The 14,941-nt window shown below is 34.7% G+C and overlaps 1 protein-coding gene and 1 non-coding gene across 4 annotated transcripts; one reads left to right on the top strand and one right to left on the bottom strand.

The window, feature by feature from the left end:
- The first annotated feature begins 3,136 nt into the window (after window positions 1-3,136).
- On the top strand, window positions 3,137-14,780 carry MSH5 (MUTS-homolog 5). 3 transcript variants are annotated; one of them, XM_089049164.1, is made up of 35 exons: window positions 3,138-4,151; window positions 4,711-4,742; window positions 4,910-5,004; window positions 5,206-5,286; window positions 5,359-5,431; window positions 6,136-6,199; window positions 6,442-6,596; window positions 6,710-6,811; window positions 6,877-6,904; window positions 6,983-7,014; window positions 7,112-7,166; window positions 7,414-7,500; window positions 7,862-7,918; window positions 8,766-8,867; window positions 8,973-9,017; window positions 9,510-9,587; window positions 9,873-9,923; window positions 10,016-10,097; window positions 10,282-10,355; window positions 10,429-10,528; window positions 10,701-10,797; window positions 10,941-11,030; window positions 11,129-11,193; window positions 11,311-11,369; window positions 11,558-11,634; window positions 11,736-11,822; window positions 12,371-12,432; window positions 12,553-12,614; window positions 12,773-12,826; window positions 12,921-13,003; window positions 13,434-13,465; window positions 13,715-13,738; window positions 13,981-14,096; window positions 14,258-14,357; window positions 14,465-14,780. In XM_089049164.1, the coding sequence occupies exons 1-34, from the start codon at window positions 3,981-3,983 to the stop codon at window positions 14,342-14,344; spliced, it is 2,559 nt and encodes an 852-aa protein (XP_088905290.1). In that variant the 5' UTR covers window positions 3,138-3,980; the 3' UTR covers window positions 14,345-14,357; window positions 14,465-14,780. The 3 variants fall into 3 exon arrangements, with proteins under 3 accessions (XP_088905291.1, XP_088905290.1, XP_088905289.1); XM_089049163.1 differs by having other exon boundaries at window positions 7,109-7,166; XM_089049165.1 differs by lacking the exon at window positions 9,510-9,587 and having other exon boundaries at window positions 3,137-4,151; window positions 7,109-7,166.
- On the bottom strand, window positions 3,428-3,553 carry LOC148918913 (small nucleolar RNA snoR86). The gene has a single exon (XR_016125719.1). It is a non-coding gene; the product is annotated as a small nucleolar RNA snoR86 (small nucleolar RNA).
- Window positions 14,781-14,941: the final 161 nt, after the last annotated feature.

The following is a 14,941-nucleotide window of genomic DNA, read 5'->3' as shown; positions in this document are numbered from 1 at the left end:
ATGTAGTGGGCTCAAATCGGAGTTATAACGAAGAAGTTACTATCAAAAGAAGTTCAGTGTCACAATCATAATTTTTGTGAAGTCAGTTTAAAAAAAAAAAAATCAGAATCTCTCTCTCTCTCTCCCTGCAAGCAAACACAGCCCCCCCATGGTTACTATTCATCCGCATCATCTTTCCTTCGCCATCTCCTCCACCGGCCACCAAATTCTATTATATTAGTACCAAAACGTCAAGCTCACTTTCCTATTCCTTTCTAGACCTTTCACCAATGCTGGAACCGCCATTATTCAACAGAAATTACGAAAAATCGACCGATTTTACCCATAACTTCACGAAGCTCGTTCGGGTGATTTCGGAAACCATTTTCTTCGAATTTGGTATCACAGTTACTCTGCCGTGTGGTGGGAGTGTGCCGATGAGGATGTCGGGCCTTTAAGGGGGTGAATTGTAACATTCCACATCAACCAACAAAGATGGGGTGATGTGTCTTATATGTACATGTCTACCTCCATCTAGCATGAGGCCATTTGGGAGCTCACTGGCTTCAAAGTTATGGGAATTTCGAAGTTAAGCGAGTTGGGGCTAGAGCAATCCCAGAATGGGTGACCCACTAGAAAGTTGCTCTTGAGTTCCAAGAAACAAAACCATGATGGTAGATAGGGGGCTCAAAGAGGACAATATCGTGCTACGACGAAGCCGATCCAGGATGTGACATGAAATCATAGGCGTGAAGAGTGAGTGATGTGCACCACTTTAGTTACAAATGCCCTTATTTAAAAATGAGATTGCCAATGGAGTCTAGTCTAGTGGAAAAAGACATTTACTTATGTACTTGTAGTCTCAAGTTCGAACCCCCATGACACATTAGCAAGGGCGGCCATGTAGGTGTGTAAGTGGTGCCACTGCACAGGACCACAAATTTTTGAAGGCCTCCGATTTTTTTTTTTTAATGTGTGTATATATATATATATTAATATTTTAATTGTTGTATACATAATGAATGCGCAAATTGTTGACACAAAAACGTTTCTAGTTGTGTTGGTTTTGCGGGGCTTCAACTTCTTCTCAGGGTGTGGCTTCAAAATTTGCTTGTGTTACATCGTAGTTTTAGTTTTTTTTTTTAACCAACAATTAATAATAATAATAATAATAAAGCCAAACATGTTATTTTTTGTAAGTAATCATCATCAACAATATCTCTTTGGCTCTCTTTTTCCATCCTTTGATAATTTTTTTTAAATTTAAAGCATTTCAATAGTAAATATTTTTTTAAAAAAAATGTCACTCAAAATCAAATAGTCAAATTTAAATCTCAAATCAAATTCAAGTATGTATCTAAATTTCAATCTATATATACTAAATGATTTACTTCATTATCATGTTGATTAGTTATATAATGAAAGATGATTTTATTTGTGATTTTCATGATAATTGATGATGATTTTTCCTTTAAAAAAAAAAAAAATTTTGTTGTATGACATTTCTTAATTGTGTAAGTTTGTGTTAGTTTATGTGAGACCCGAGTTTAAGTTTCGTACAAGGCCCTTAAAATCTCAAGACCGACCATGCACAGTATTAAAGTGCATTTAGTAATTTCAAATACATGGTATTTTATGTTTGTCAAAGAAAAAAAAGAATATAACCTAATGAAAAAAACCAAATACATTTTATTTCATAATTAAGGCATAGCTAAGTGGTTAAAAGCGTTTATCCATGTAGTGCACCCAAAGTTATATGTTTTATTTTCCCCTCCCCCGATATCACTTGTATCCCAAAGAAGAAACACACAAAATTCAAAGAGGCGGCCTAATTTGGCATTACCGTGTTGTGAAAATAATTACTGTAAGATTTGCTATGATAAAAATCAGCTGTTATAAAAAGCAGTTTGGCGTTTAGTAATCCTTTTGTTAAAAGTGATTTTGGTATAATAATCAGTTTCTCATTGTTTAGTAAATGTTTGTGTAAAAGTGTTGTGAGTTGTATATAATGACTAAAAGGGACATTATATTGAAATGACTTTTCTATTCAATTGTTTGGTATAAAAAAAAAAAGCAATTTTACTTTCACTTATGTAATTCTTGTGTTAAATAACCATCACACCCTAAAAATTATTTTAATCATAAAATAAATATTGTGTGAAAAACTATTTTGACTGCACTTGAAAATTTCCATAATTTTAAATTTTTAATAGAACAAATATTGGACTTTTTTTTCCTCTAAAAACAAATATTGGACCTTTACGCAATCAATCTAACATTGCCAAGCTATTGGACGGTGAAAATAAATGAAAGAATTACAGCTGGTGGAATAGAAAATAGAAAAGAGGGCATTTTGTGGAAATTGTAGAAGGAAGTAAGGTTATGTTGGGTAGTTTGCAAAAATTCAGTAATGTCTGTTCCAACATGATTCAAATAGCAGGAAAAAAGTTTCAAGCCAAACTGCCCAAGTGCTTCTTCTGATCATATAGACTAGAACTTCAGAATTAGCAATGGAATGAGTCATTAATCAGGAACATAAGAATTTGGAAGTATGAAATTGGAATCAAATCAATTATTCTCTTCGTTCGTTCATCCGATTCCTAACTTTGAGAGTGTTTAATTACAGATTATTTTAGCATGAAACTCTTATAATTTTTTATTAATTAGAATGATTCCAATACCCCTTTTTGTGTCTTCCCCTTTTTTCTCCAAAAATTGCTGCCATTAATCAAGGTATGAAATTCTGTTTCCTCCTTTTGGGTCTAACTTCAGGTATAATTGATGAATTATTATTATTACTACTTGAGATATTTAGTCATATACCTATTTAAGGTATCAATGACAATGTTGTAATTTAAAAAAAATTAAAAACCTTTTTGTTATGTCTTAAATAAGCTTCAAATATATTTTTGAAATGGATTTTTTTTTAAAAATTTGAACTCCCATATTAGGTATAATAGTAAATCTCGTTATTTTTCGTCAATCAATTCACGAATTGTTTGCCAAACCAAAATGCCCTAACTTTATCACATTATACATACTTAAATTCAAACAGCGTCAAAATCAAATGACGTTGATTTTCAAATTTCTAGGTTTTGCTTTGTTATTGTCAAATGTCTTCCTTCCATTGTCAGCACTCCACCTGATTTTGAAAACACAGTTGACATCACATCCAAGGACTAGAAGGTTTATAAATTAGGTGACATGTGAAAATAAAATTCAAGCATATCCCGTCAGAGAAAATCCACGCAGAGATTCCGGGCCTAACTATTGTTTGGTAAATTTGCACAACCGGAGAGTCATTTAAAATTGCTCATTAAAAAAAACTAATAACAGTTTTTTTTATAATCAGAAAAAAAAACCAGATTGAAAACCCGCGCGATTGCAATTTAAAAAAAAAAGCAGGTGCATAATAATTTCAGAAAATAAAAGGAAAGAGGGTGAATCGAATGTAGCGACTTGTTCGAGGCCAAAGTCAATATCAAATATTTGACAGGCACGGAGAATCGCTTTTCGTTATCGCCAACCTTCAATGCAAATTGCGCTATTCTTTCAAGTTTTAGCGCCTTTGCTCTGCAAATTGGCTTCTGAATTTCACAAACGAAAAAGAAAAAGCTTCAAAAGAAGAAGAAGATCTAAAAAGAAACCAAAACCCTACAAAAACATCTTCCATGAGAAAAATAGAACCATAGCCTACGAAAAGAAAAGACGAGGAGGAAGCGTGTGGGACTGTTTTCGAATTGGGCGTTTAGAGATGTATTTATAGGCCTGGAAGGTGAAACCCTAGCCCCCTTCATTCGTAAGGACGTGGAAATGACGAATATGCCCATCGGATGTTTGGGCTTGTGGGCTTCGAAATTGGTTTGGGTTAGGTCCAAGTAGAACTCCTACTTTCTTCGGATATATTTGTGGGGCCCACGGGACTGTTTTGCTGGGCCGCATGCTGTCACACAGCTGACACGTGTCGCTCAGTGATTCCCCATCCATGGATGCGTAAATAAATGAGTCACGCTACTTCTCCCGCTCTTAACTGTTTGGTGACTGTCCGAGTCCGACTGAGATCGCTCACTAGCTCGTACTCGCTCTCTCTGTCATTCTGTGGACTGTGTACGCCGTTCGATTCGAAAATGGAAGACATGGAGGAAATGGACGAAACCGAAGCTCTACCTCAGGTCCATTTTCGATTACTGTTCCTCGCATATTTCTTTTCTCACCTTCCGTTTGGTTGCCGAGAAAATGCTATTTGATTGATTTTGCATTTCTGTTGATTTCGTATTCAAGAAAAGAAGAATATTACTGGAAACGCTATTCAGTTGAAGCAAACCGAAAGAATTTGTTCTGTTAGGTTTAATTTGAGTTATGATTGTAAGGCTCAAACATTTGAGCTCCATTTGTTTGGCTACCGAGAAAATTGAGAAAATCCGAATTATTTACCTATTTTTGAATTTTTTTAAAATAATTTGTTACAGATACTTATCTAGTTTTCATTTGCAAAATAAACTAAGCGGTGTTGCATGGAGAAATTGTAGCGTACCGGTTTTTGCATTGATTACTGTCTATCTAGTAATAGCTATGCAAGCTTGACCAGCAGTGTTGATCAACATAAAAAAAGAAATATACCAATGTTTATTACTTCTAATTCCATTTTTGTAATTGAAGAAATTTATACTTTTGTTGTTCATCCAGTGAATTGATTTTTGTTTTTCTTGTTGTTTTGGCATTTAAATGCAGGTGTACATGGCATGCATTCAACACGGTCATAGGTGAGTAATCTTAGTTATTTATCAATCCATATATACAGCACATCGTTGCTATTGCTAATGTCGTTAGTCATGGTATATAGTATAAAGTGCATTAGTCTTTACCTTTATTCTTAATCAAACAGTAGAATGCATCCGAAATTGATGACTTTGCAACTCTTTCATTCCAGAGTTGGAGTTTCTTATTACGACTCCAGTATTCGCCAACTTCACGTGCTGGAAGTTTGGGAAGATGGCAGCACGGACTTCCCCCTAATTGATTTGGGTATGAGTTTCATGTCTCTTTAGGGAGCCTATTTCCTGTACTCTGTTGTTTTGGTACAGTACTTCCCGATGCTGATATATAATTCGTTTTCTTCTCACTCAAGTTATCTCTTGCACTCTCCTTGTGTCTGATACCATCAATTATATTTCTGTTACTGTTTAGTGAGCAGATCTTAATTTGCTTATCTGTTTCTGTATGCAGTAAAATATCAAGCTAGGCCCCTGATCATTTACACAAGCACTAAAAGTGAAGAATCCTTCTTGTCTGCTTTACAACGAAGTGGTATGTTGCTATCAAATGGTAGGTTCTGAATTTCAGCATGGGAGCAGTTGTTTACTTTTTAAAGTATTGCAGATGGAATGACTGAGGCCTTTACAGTGAAGCTTGTGAAAAGTTCCATATTTAGCTATGAGCAAGCATGGCACAGGTATAACTCTGATGATTTTGTTAAAATAATTGGATTTTTGTAAACTTGGCTGAATATAGTGGGTTGAATGAATTATTTTTCATGAGTGTATAATGAAGGTTTCAAAGATCGTTAATTAACTACGGTATTCTATGTACCTGTTATTCTTAGGTTATGTTTGATGAGCCTCCTTAAATTTACACTCTGATGCTTAGGCTTTGCAGATAGGTTCAGATAAGAAACAATTGTTTCGTAAGTAGGTTGTTGCAATTTCTTCACACGTTTGCACTTGCAAAATTCTAAATTTAAAACTTAATACGTGCTCAACTGTTGGATGGGAAACCCTCTTTGCCATTCTGTTTATGTCTTCCCATCAAATTGTAGATCATCATCTCCGTTCTCTCATGTATCCGACATATATCATCATCTCTTTTCTCCCTGTTAGGGAAAGTTTTTGATAAAGCTACAATCATAAGTCTTATTGGTGGTGTCATGCAAAGTATTGTATGTGATCAATTTGATAGATTGCCTCTTATTATTCTTTGATTTGATTCTCTCTCTCTCTCTCTCTCTCTCTCTCTCTCTCTCTCTCTCTCTATTGTTGTTGTTATTATTGTTATTATTATTATTATTGTAAGGCAGTATTTTCATTCTTATTAGTTATTACCATTGTCACTATTCGTCATCATCACCATTATTGTTATTTCTGTTTCTGAAATTTACAGACTGATATACCTTCGAGTCACAGGAATGGATGATGGGTTAAACATCAAGGAGAGAATTTGTTATGTAAGTCGCCCAATTGGTATTATTAACCCTGGATATTACAACTTGTTTATTCATGCCTCATAAATCATGGATATGCTCTGTGTGTGTTGCATTTCTGTCTTCAAACTGATCTCATTATGTGATTAATGACATGAATTTTTTGTGTTCTGTGAATATCCCTCTTCCTTTTGTTTTTTGAAGAACAATGAATGTCTTTATCCTGTTATTGCCAATAACTTTCCTTTTTTGTATGTCAACTGTAGTTGAGTTCTATGATGGACATGGGAAGTGATATCCAAGTTCGTACCAGTGGAGGTCTTCTTGCCATATTAGAGAATGAAAGGGTGGTAGATACACTTGAACAAATGGAAAGCGGGAATGCATCAATTGCAATCGATTCTGTTATAGAAGTTTCACTGTATCTTTTTGTGCTGTCTTCAACATTTAGATTTTTTTGGGGGGTGGGGGATGGGGGTTAATAATTCAGGAAGGTTATCAAGACAAAATGTACTCCCTTCACAACCAAAATAGAAACAATTTCCTTAAACTTGATGCAGCAGCTCATGAGGCATTGCAGATATTCCAAACAGATAAGCATCCAAGCCATATGGGCATTGGTAGAGCAAAAGAAGGGTAAATTCTTAATTTTTTGCCAAATAATTTTCCTTGAAAAGTGTTCTGATATGTTTTAATGGCAGGTTCTCTGTATTTGGCATGATGAATAAGGTCAGTAGATTTTTCAAATCTTGCTCTTTTGGTTTGCTCAGCTTTATATCAAGCTAATTTACTCGTACTTAAATTCAGTGTGTAACGCCCATGGGGAGACGTCTCTTGAGGTAATATTCTGGTAGATAACTTTGTGATGCCACTGCTTTGGATTTTAACTCTAACCAATAGGCTCTTTGACGAATGGTATTTTTCTCATACTAGAAGCTGGTTCTTAAGGCCAATACTTGACCTTGAAACTTTGAACAGTCGTCTCAATGCCGTATCCTTGCTTGTTAAACTACATATGTACTACTAAAATATGACTTGTATCAGTTATCCAAAGAAGATTTATGCTATCTTGAATTGTCTTAGTTACCGTTTTGCAAACTGAGATCAATACATTAAGAATAAATATTACCTCACAGCGTTTGAATGAACTTATTTGAAAATATAGAATTGACTTCTTAAAATCATGAGATTTTAGATCTACTTGGTCATTGTCAAAGCTATTTTCTTTGACAATTAAGATATCATTCTTTCTTTCTTCTGAAGAACTGATAAATTCTTTACGTGGAACCCTGAAATCTGTGAAGGACATTCCTCACATACTCAAGGTAGCATTCTCTATTCTTCCTTCTTTTCCTTCTGTCTCATTCTGTAGGGCTTTCTTTTCCAAAAGTAAAGTTTATGGTCTGTAGATTCTGTAGCTACAACTGGAGTCTGTTGTTGAAATTAGAGCTTTTTCATGGACAACTAAAGTATATTAGTTGTTCTTTTTTCGCTCAATTAGTTTATTACTGACTTGTTTCTAAACATAGTATTTGGGCTTTATACAAATATTGACAGCTTAATGATAATTTGATCTGCTCTCTTTGTTATCCTTCTACTAAGAGTGACTGTAGATCACGGCGATCTGTTTTGCACTTATTGTATTCATTTTTTAAGATTTTGAATCTTTTCTTTTGTTTGTTGAAGAAATTTAACTCCCCGAGCTCAATATGCACCAGTGGCGATTGGACAGCTTTTTTGAAGGTAGGTTCTTTTCTATGTGCTATGCTTTAACCCTGTTTCCTGATTACTAAATGTCTGTCATTCATTTAGTGGATGGTGTCCTTTATTGATGTTACTTTGATTCATTTTTACCTCTGGATGTGTGATTGTACGTAGAACCTAGTTAAAACTTAAAATATGTACAAACATTAATGTCATGGTCACTTTTATATACCATAATTCTCTTTGTTGATTAGTTTCCTTCTTGGCACTTGTGTGTGCAACAGCTGCAACCAATCATGTCTGACTCCTAGCTGGACAAGTACGAAGATCTTTATGAAGAATAAAATGAGTTACGCATTTTTGTTCAGGGAACTTGCCATAATATCATGTCAACTTTAACTATCATATTACCTGGATTCTGAGACCATGTGTAGAATCATAAGCTCCTTCTCCATTATTAACGGACTTGTAAGGTGATAGAGCAGAAATCCTTGTTTTGCCTTTGCTGGGATGATTTTTTTCAAATTAACAGCTACAGTACAACCTGCATTGCCTTTGTAGGAAGATAAATCTCGTACATTACTTTTAGAATTAGATTCGCAGCTAATCTTTAGGTGTCTTTTTCTGTGTCTTTGTATCTCAATTTTTGTTTGGCGGTGGGTGGGGAAGATTGGGGTAAATTCAATGTAATTTGTTTTGTTTGCTTTAGGGTGCTTGTCCCACCTACTTGTATAAATTTGTCTCTTATATAAAAAATTTTAGTTGAGTCCCAGCAGAATCTTCATAAAGAGTGATGATACTATTGTCATTTTTCGTTGACTTTACACAATTGTCAGTGAAAGCTTTCCTCGTTTGATTCATTATTTTTTATATTGTTTTCTTTTAGAGTGTTTGTTCACTCTTGCATGTGAACAAGATATTTGAAGTAGGTGTTTCTGAGAGTCTTCAGGAGCACGCAAAGTACTTGAATTTGGACATTGTTGAGAAGGTATGAAAACACTTCTTTTGATGCATTTTCTGTTAGTTGTACCTTCTCCTTCTGTTATTCTTATATACTAATGTGTTTCTTGGTCTGTTGTCTGAATTTATGCAGGCTGCTTCATGCATTACAACTGAACTGGCTTATGTATATGAATTGGTTAGTTTATGAAGTAGCCTTCAACTTTTTACAGCCTGTGCTTGCAATAACAAACAGAAATTTGTTAAGTGTTAATCCCATAAGAGGAAGAGATTGCTGTTTAATAGAATGAAACCATGTCAATAAACTCTACAGTCCACACTAACATGGTAAAACAACTCCAGAGATAAATTCATTTGACTCTTCCCTTATAAATTGGGACTGGTCTCTGAGCGTTTTATTCAGTTCTCCACCAATCTTTTGCATCATGGGTTGGTGAGGATGTGTATAATTTCTGGTGTAGCCTATGGGTGTTATGGAATTGATTTTAATCTCCTCTTATGCCTGGGTTTATCTGCATTGAGATCTTTATGATTGGAGAATGAAGAATTTTTTCTTTGTTTAGATATGCATCAAGTCAATATAACCAGTGTTTATTTCTTCTTTTGTCAATCTTCTAAATTGTTTCCCTTCAATGCGTTCCTATCATAATATCGCCAGTGTCTTCTGCAGGTAATTGGTGTTCTAGATGTAAGTAGAAGTAAGGAGAAGGGATATGAGACGATTGTAAAAGATGATTTCTGTGATGAGGTTTGGCATAAGTCCCAAATTCCCATTCTTAATTGTCGAATCAGAATGCATATTTGCCTTGTACATCATCTCATCATTGTTGTTCTTGTTGTTTATAATTTTCTTTTATACATTTTGTTTATGAGGCTAGTGTGGTGTGGTGTTTCTGTTAGTTCAATATTGAGATGGTATAATTTATTTTGTGACTTTTATGCGTCTTGATAGATCTGTACAGCTGCCTGTTGTCTGAATTTAAGTTATTTCTAATGTTAAATTGACAAATGGTTCCCTCATCTTCTTGTATAGTTAGATGAGCTAAGGCAAATATATGAGGAATTGCCTGAATTTCTGGAAGAGGTAACTGTTATACAATTCATTATACGTCTAATTAGAAAGTAGATTGAAGTCTGATTTACCAAGTTTCTTTTGATTGTAAAATTGCCTCGCAGGTGTCACAGATGGAACTTGGAAGACTGCCTCAGCTGTACAAAGAAAATTTTGTTCCTTGTATTGTTTATATACATCAGATAGGTTGGTTTTAATCCTCTAGGATCTTAAATGAAATTTTGTTGGGTGATATGAATTGTATTTAGATGTTCCTCAGAAAGATCCCTCTTATTTATCAGATAATCAGTACATGCTGAAATTTAAAGGACCTTATTGTTTTAATCTAGATACATCTCCACCATGCCTTTTCTTTACTGTTGAGTTGTAGGATACTTGATGTGCATTTTTGAAGAAAAACTTGATGAAGCAACTCTGGAGAAAGTTCAAGATTTTGAATTTGCTGTAAGTTGAAATTCAGTTGAGTATCTTGTAACTGGTATGCATTTGCATAAGAAAATATAGCTATCAAACTTAGTTCTCTGATGCAGAAGGAGAAATGAAAAGGTTCTTTTATCATACAGCAAAGACACGAGAGTTGGACAATTTACTGGGAGATATCTATCATAAAATACTAGGTATGCATATAATTTAACCATGACTAGTGTGTCGTGGCAGCCTAGTGAGAGCTAAGCCCAAAAACTTAAGTGAATAATTTTTAATAAATGAGACATTCAGAGTTTCATTCCGATCTAACTTTAAGTTTTCTTTTTCTACAAATGTTTTCATTAATAAAATTTATTGATACAGATATGGAGAGGGTGATTACTCGAGATTTGGTGTCACATATACTTCTATTTTCAGAACACCTACTTAAGGCTGTAAATTTTGCTGCTGAACTTGATTGGTGAGAGTCATTTTTAATATCAGTGCTTTGGCCCTGGCTCCCTTCCTTCCCTCATCTCATTCTTTGATAAGTCTCTATATATTTTCTTTCCTGTAAGTATATTATTCTTACTAAGCAATATATATCTTCATGTGGACATTTAGCTTTTTGTCATTGGCACTGGTTTCTCGTCAAAACAATTATGTAAGGCCTACTTTGACTATGGATTGCTTGATGGATATACAAAATGGAAGGTGATAAACGTATAGTTTATTTGCATTAATTTATTGGCAATACTTCTAGAGGTTATTATTTACTTAGGGGTAGTAACAAGAGTTCTTTGAATTATCAGACATGTTTTGCAGGAAATGACTGTAGACACCTTTGTTCCCAATGATACAATGATTCAAAATGAGGGTAATGGATTGTACATTTAATTGTGGAAATACTAAATTATAGTTGACTCAGTTCAGGAAAATGAAAAATCCCGTCTTTGCATACTGAATATAATTTCTAATGGTTCTTTCGTTTCAGGAAGAATTAATATAATCACTGGTCCTAACTATTCAGGGAAAAGCATCTACATAAAGCAGGTCAGTAATTGTTCTATTGGTTCTAGGGAAGGGAGGGTTATTGATGTTTGTATTGAACTTAAAGTTATTCTAAGGTCACCGTTTTGCTGATTTTGTTTGGTGTCTCTTTCACATAGCTGGCCATTAATTATGCCTCTACTGTAGAAATTCATTGTGGATCTATACATATTGAAAAATTTGTTTTCCAGGTAGCTTTAATTGTTTTCCTGTCCCACATTGGAAGTTTTGTACCAGCAGATGCTGCAACTATTGGTTTGACGGATAGGTTTGATCTAAATATTACCAACATCTTTCTCACATTCAATGTTATGCTTGTATGAAATTGGTTGTAATTATAACGACCATAATTTTTATTAATGTTTACAGAATATTCTGCGCAATGGGAAGCAAGCTCATGAATGCCGAAAAGTCAACATTTATGATTGATCTGCATCAAGTAGGGATGATGCTAAGGTATATTCAAACTACACTCTTCAAATTCTCACTGTGCTAATTTTACCGATTTAGTTTTTAGCATTTATTTCTCTGGAAGCATGTTGTTTTTAACTCTTTTTATGTATGTGATAAGCCTAAATTTGCTTCTTTTTAGTACTTGAGGCATAATTCATAGTGCTCCAGAATAAGATTATCTTATTGGCATGTGTAAAAGCATTTCTTTAATGCATACTAAACATTACTGCAAGAGAACATGGGAAAATCAATTGCTCTGTTTGAGAATACTACTTAGTTCGTAACTAATATGAATCATACGATTTCAGTAGATTGTATTAATAAGGACATGAGTTTATATTGTTCAATACCAAGTGACTCAGACAATTATTTAGCTATGATAACTAGTAATTATTAGTTGTCTACTTTCTGGTAATATCCAGTCTCTGAACCTGCTTAATGATTATATGGCTTCAAAGTATTTATTATTTCTCAGAACTAATGATGCTGCACCAATCACTGTATTAAAAAAATATATTCCATTTGACTTGTATGTGTTCATAAATTAACAGGCAGGCAACTTCAAGGTCTTTGTGCCTATTGGATGAATTTGGTAAAGGCACTCTTACAGAAGGTTAGTTTTTCATGCTTCCTCTCAAACAAAACAAAACAAAACAAAACAAAACAAAATCTATAATATTGATATGAGTTTAGCAGTTGCTGTATCACCTAAATGTTCTCGATATTCTTTCAGATGGCGTCGGTCTGCTTGGTGGAACCATAAACTACTTGGTCTCACATGACGACCCTCCAAAGGTTTCAGGCTCTCTCTTCCCGCCATGAGAATTTCATTATCAGTACTATTTAGTTCTTCCAAATTAGTTTTTTCAACACATTTCTTACATTAAGTGGGCACCCGGTCCCTATGACAATTGAAGGTTATTTTCTATGTGTTTTGCAATATTCTTCTGTAGGTTCTGGTGTGCACTCATTTGACTGAGCTATTCAGTGAGAGTTGTTTACCTAAAGTAAGCAATCTTGTGGACTTGCTATACAAGTAATCCCTACTTCCATGCTTGAATTGTGTGACTGATGGGTATTATTCTTTTGTTCTTATTATAGTCCAAGAAGATCGAATTTTACACCATGAGTGTGCTGAGACCTGACAATTCTACAGATATCGAGGATATTGTATTTCTGTATAGGTAAACTTTCATTGCCTTTATACATTGTAGTCCTGCAAAGGAAATGTGCCACTTTGTCAGGAATGAATAAGATGCCATTCTGTGGCAGGTTTATGCCTTATCTGTTAGCACATTTACTCTACATAACTGTGAACTTCCGTGTCCTCTTACCCCTAGGCATAGATCAAAATCTTGACAACTTGTTTCCTTGTGTGAGATAATGTGCATCAGTGGATGATTCTAGTTGCTTCAATTACAGGCCCAGTAGGCAATTATAATTTTTTGGTCAAAAAAGTTTAACCATGTCTTAGCCTCAAATAATCAGATATGGCTTTATGAAGTGTTACAGTCAGTAGGAACCTCTCTGTTTCCAGCCTCATGCATATGTTCAATTTTCTCACTGCTGTTGATGAAACTTTGATATTAAAATTTTACTTTTTATTTCTTGCAGGCTAGTTCCTGGGCATGCCCTTCTAAGCTATGGTGAGTGAATACGTGCATATATATGGAAAGAGGGGGGATGGGGATGGGGATGGGGATACTAAGGTTCTCACCGGTCAGCCTTTTTAATAAAGCGCATGCTTGATTCAATGGCTTAAAACATGATAAGTGCCTTATTAAATTACTAACTGGAAAATGTCTTAGCATTTGTATATATGTATATAAACGTATGTATATGCATCTATGTAAGTTTGGGATGCCTTGGAATCACAGTCTGTTTACATCCTGCAGGTCTGCATTGTGCGCTACTTGCTGGTACCTCTTTGGAGCTTAAAACTCATGTTCCTGATTTCCAGAATTGGGAGAAAAAGATTTTTTGAGTTCTTGTCACACACACAAGCATGCACACACACACAGAAACGTGCATGCACACACAGAGATGAATGAAATGAGTCTTTGGGTTCACATACATGTATTTCCTTCCCTGGACTAAAATCTTAAGGAATCTTGGTGGCAGCTTCAGTTTTCTAGTTGAACTGTTTGTATTGTTTACATAGGTGTCCCAGAGGAAGTTATTAAGAGAGCAGCATTTATATTGGAAGCTCTTGGAAACAATGAACACGTTGAGCGATTGTGCAATGAGAATGTATCAGCTCAGGATCAGCAATACCAGGTTTCAATCCCAAAATGAAATCTCAGATTGAGATATGAAACATGACATTTATAGAGTAACAACTTCATGAGAAGCCAGAATTAAATTTTCCGTTGATATCCTTCAGCTATAATTGTAGAATTTTTCTTTAATTTGTTTCTTTTTTCTTAATTTAAATGCAGAATGTGGTGGACAAGATGTTGGCATTTGATTTTCACAAAGGTGATATAGGTCTGTTTTTTCAGGGCTTATTTTCAACTGAGTCCTAAACAAGCACTAAAGGTAACTTTTTTTAAGCCCCGTCTTGTAAGTAAGAATATGAATCTGAAATTAAGTATTTAAATTACAGCTGCTTCTAATCTTAGGAAATTTTATACTTTGCTTTGCAGAAAATTTCGCCAACATTGTGAATGCAGAAGGGTTGAAAGTTGCGTCTGGCAGGCCAGCAATACTTTCCCTTCTCCATTCAATAGAAAGGTTGATTCATTAGGCCAGATAGTTTTTCTATCATTTGTTCCTCTTAAGTAGATTATTAAAATTGAAGGGTTTTTTTTTTTTTTTTCCCAATCGTGTGAAGCACGATGCTGGTATATAATTGTTTCGTTTGTTTTGCACAATGTGGCACGTTAGAAGTGTATATAGCTGGCCGTACCCTCTTTTGTGATGGTACATATACCACATCGTTCATTCTCTGTTTTTGTTGCACATGCACTTAGCCTAAGTAACTTCCTAAGAACCGTATCTGTATTCTATAAGCAAACTAAAGTTACACGTTGAATTTTCTATCGCATCTGAAAAATCGATTGGCCCATTGAGAAGGTAAGGTGGGCGGGGGTCTCTCATTAGGAGTCTGCTTCTTTGAGCTT

Source organism: Prunus mume, linkage group LG3 (genome assembly GCF_029339155.1).
Source record: "Prunus mume cultivar Tortuosa linkage group LG3, ASM2933915v1, whole genome shotgun sequence".
NCBI lineage: Eukaryota > Viridiplantae > Streptophyta > Magnoliopsida > Rosales > Rosaceae > Prunus > Prunus mume.
Note: the sequence above shows the minus strand (reverse complement) of the source record. Positions and strands in the feature narration are given on the sequence as shown.